This window comes from Sphaeroforma arctica (assembly GCF_001186125.1).
Source record: "Sphaeroforma arctica JP610 unplaced genomic scaffold supercont1.1382, whole genome shotgun sequence".
NCBI classification, from domain to species: Eukaryota; class Ichthyosporea; order Ichthyophonida; genus Sphaeroforma; species Sphaeroforma arctica.
Window position 1 is genome coordinate 11,875 of NW_014039176.1, and position 4,272 is coordinate 16,146.

The 4,272-nt window shown below is 42.9% G+C and overlaps 1 protein-coding gene across 1 annotated transcript; it reads left to right on the forward strand.

Moving 5' to 3' along the window:
• Positions 1-176: 176 nt before the first annotated feature.
• SARC_10770 (hypothetical protein) lies at positions 177-3,362 on the forward strand. The gene is made up of 5 exons (XM_014295175.1): positions 177-236; positions 1,098-2,186; positions 2,538-2,611; positions 2,810-2,867; positions 3,226-3,362. The coding sequence occupies exons 1-5, from the start codon at positions 180-182 to the stop codon at positions 3,337-3,339; spliced, it is 1,392 nt and encodes a 463-aa protein (XP_014150650.1). The 5' UTR covers positions 177-179; the 3' UTR covers positions 3,340-3,362.
• The last annotated feature ends 910 nt before the right edge of the window (positions 3,363-4,272 follow it).

The following is a 4,272-nucleotide window of genomic DNA, read 5'->3' on the forward strand; positions in this document are numbered from 1 at the left end:
TGTATGTATATATATATCCCTTTCATTTCTAGTATGTTTAACTTATATTGTAGGCATGTAAACGACAGGCACACCATAGGAACTATGCTAATGTAATTTGTTTATCTACTGTCTGTTTTACTTGCTGTATGCATGTAAACTACAGCCACTCCATAGAAATTCCGAAAGCAAAGGATACCATGAACGACGAGTGCATCAATTCCAGTGCCATCGAACTACCGGCACATCTTTTGCAGGTATTCATTTGTGCTCGCACCTTATTCTCAAAGTTCGAGTGTGCATCAAGGTCACACGAGTAAAATTGATGAGTAACTTATCCTTTTTATGTGAAATTGCACGACACGTGCTCACAGTATGAATGATATTCTGGTATGATGCATAAAGATCACTAACATTTTGAAATATACATGTGTACATGTACTTTTACAAATTGGTATATTTCTGAAGCAAGCTGGATATAACTGGCTGTACGCGAAAACTGCCATTATCTGAATATTGTACAAGCTCTTGACATACGTCAGAGGAGCGTCAACACCTGCACACAAATGGCTTACGTCAGAGGAGCGCCAACACCTGCACACAAATTCCAAAAAAAAACTTAATGTACTCAGAGATCTACAAAGCACAAAGTTTATATACATAAGGCAAATGAACATACACGGCAACTATGCAATCTTCCACACACTAACGGTGTGGTTAACTTGAGGCCGGGACTATCAAAGTAGATTCGGATATTTCGTGACACGTGGTACTTGATGCCTGTCTGGATCACACCAATTACCCAATTACTGCATGCTAATCAATCTATCTCGCCTATTGTAAAACTGTACTGTATTTTAAGATACATGTAATATACACAATATATATTTGTAGCTTACATAGATAAAGTCAAATGTACGCACCTTCATGGCAAGGAGTGGTAGGAGAGTACAGGACAAGTGCATTAGTGGTGCTATGGGCTTTGAGCTGGCTCATGTGTGTACTGCAGTGATGATTGCATTTCAGCTAAAGGGTCGATATCACATGATATTATTCAGAACTCATATGAGCCACGTATACACAGCTACTAACATCATGTTTGCACTCCCTAATGGTAGAGGCAGATCGAGTTGGCATCGAACGCTAAACGTGATCCGGAGACGTCCTGTGGTACCGTGGTAGGTGGGGACTGGAAAGGGCAGTCGACAGCGAAACTAACGGAATCATTTTGGAACGCTTTCGATACACTTGCTGCACAAATAGCTACAAGTGCACAAGGACTTGGCACATTTGAAGAGACTCAATTCAAAACTATAAGTGAGAAAACCTGCCGAGATCTTCCTCATATTGAAGTGGGCTTGGGTGTGAAGAAAGGCAGCATGCCTAGTCAACTTGGTGCCTTTGGTAATAGCACCACTCGTACAAAGTTGAGTGATGTACGCGAGACCCTATTAGAAGAATTGAGTCAGATGGTCAGTGGGCACGTGGATATACTGGCGGCTTACGACATGGGGCGTGCGCAAAAGAGGTTAAAGGAACTGCAAGCGTACACGCGCAAGGATATTGGCCGCCAAAGCAATGCGAGGAGTGATATATCAACGACCGCAGCAAACGAAAGCTCCGAATCGCAGAACAAGAAAACATTAACTGACGAGGAGGGGTACACAACCGCGGATAATAAAGTTGCGGCAGGTGCTGGTGGCAGAGCGGTTTGTCTGGGGGATTTCCCAACAGTTGCGCCAGCCAAGAAAAAGTTCGCCTTCAAAAGCAGGACCCGAGTAGCTACGAACACCAACTCGGATATCCCCAAAGTATCTGTGACGACAAGCTCAGAGTACAAACATGCAGAATCAACCGCACCTGCAGCACAACCCATAAAATCGCTTAACGATACGCGTTTTGAGACAGACATCAATGCAACCACGGACAAAACGTACTCAGTCACGAGAACAAAAATTGCAAAAACAGATCAAGTGTCTATCAATGTGCAGTGGGGCGAGGGTCGGGAGATCAGTTTAAGCGGGGATGAGCTATCCGGAGAAGTTTGCTTATCACACCTCCGAGATTGTACGGTTTACCTAAATGGCCGAGTCTCTACCCTGCGAGTGCGCGACGTTGTGGGGTGCCGAATATACACTGGAGTTGTAACGCAATCGGTGATGGTATTCGACACAAAGGACAGCACTGTACAAACGGCTTGCGGGCAGGTGAGTGAACGCCATTACCACTTGAATAATACTGTGAGTGCAACATACTGGAGCTCAGGTGTACAACTCCTGGTGTGTCTACTGAGTCATACGCATCCATGCTGGAATATTTGTTTACGATTTCGATATTGCTGACATATTTGAACATCGATCTGCAATATATACCTATACGATCGAGCTGTACATATCACTTATCAATGCGTTGCTTCATGGCGTGCTCAGATCTGCAAAGGGAAATATAGCTCTCTGTGTCTAGAAGGGCTTAATCCGGGGATTCGCATCTGTCTCAGCTATCATAACTCGCAACCTGACAGTAGGCTTTGTCTCTCGTTGTTCTCCATATATGTATAGCTCAGAATTCACGACACGATCAAGACCGACTTCTTCCTGTTATTAACCAGCCACCCCATCATCGAGGATTGCAGGTTTGTTTCGGGATCGTCTGCACTGTTTACTTACATGCGTTTGCTCTTTTTTGCCGATGCTGCGATCGTATGCTTGCAATTACAACACGATTGGTGCGTGTATTGGGTTCGCACAATTTGTCAAGCGTAAACAATTGTTATTGCGATGGTATGGAATCCTCTGCATGTTACTGATTCACTACAATTCCGTGTTCAAAGCGAGCTGCGATTTGGTAGGTACACCTACGATTTTGAGGGCAACGAAGCGGACATCGAGGTATGTCTATTTCAGAACCAAAACCAGATCCGAGCTAGTGTCCGTTGTAACGCCTCACAACCCAATCAGCTTGAGGTTATATGTTTCTTCAATGAACTGTAAAGGTCTGCATGGATCACCACTATAAGTCAATCATATTTTTTCAGGATGCTCTCCCTGTATATGCTCACCACATCGAGTCCAAATGGCAGTGGACTTGAAAAGTCGCCCTAGGTCCATGCTTCATTAGGTACACGCTTCATGGTATCTAAAATATTTAAGTACTCGTTTCGTGGTAGTTAAAATATCTTAGTACACGTTTCATGGTAGTTAAAGTATCTAATATGGCTACCGTCATGTATATCTTGTTCCAAAACAGGAACGCGCGTTCGATCGGAATAGTACATTATGGAGAGAGGTTTTGGACTTCAAATGGCAGCATCCGGGAAAGCCTTCCCCTAATTGGAAACTATACGCAGACACGGAATCTTAATAGTCATTAAAATATATTCTTCTAGTAGGGTTGCGCTGCAGCCCTGTAATCGTATTTCCTGAGGCTACGATGGTCTGTCATGCAGCTGTTTGTCGTCATCAGTGAACGGCGCCTATACTTGGGCAACTAAGCAAGTGTCGGAAATCAATCTAAGTCGAAGAACGATCTGTTAATCAGATACTCACTGGCCCTATTGCAAGAGTGACACCCCTGTCCCATTTAACCTGAACTGTCTGATGTCTACTTTCATCGGATGACTGACATTTTCAGAACTCTGATACGGCAGGTAAGACCGATTGTAGCATATAGGAAGAAAGTCCGAAAGATAGACGAGGATGATAAGTAGGATAGACGTTGCCCACGCTACTTTGTACCAAGGTAGTGTGGATGAACAACTCGGGTTTCTCGGCTACAAAGTTGTCGTGGTTGTGTAAATTATCTCGAGTAAAATACTTCCTGTTTAGACCTCTTCAAAAGATAAGAACGGTTGGCCTTTGCCGGTAGAATTTTAATTGCTTGTGATTTTGTTTTCGCATCCGCAAGTGAGTCTGGCGGCGTGGGATATCACTAACTTTACGGACGGACATACATGGCAGGACTTCTCCGAAAAAGACATGTGTCGGCGTAGGGTGCAGCAGAGAAAATTGCTATGCTGAAGCATAAATTGATAGTTGTTCGCTAATTTTGGTGTATATGCACAGATTTACCTATACGAACATACATGCATCTATATACATATGAACATACACACACACTTCATTTACAATTAGATTCAGAACTGGGCAAAATTTCTCAAACAGACAGAGACATTAGCACACAAACCGAAACATATACACACGCATATATATATATATATATATATATATATATATATATATATATATATATNTGTGTGTGTGTGTGTGTGTGTGTGTGTGTGTGTGTATATATTAT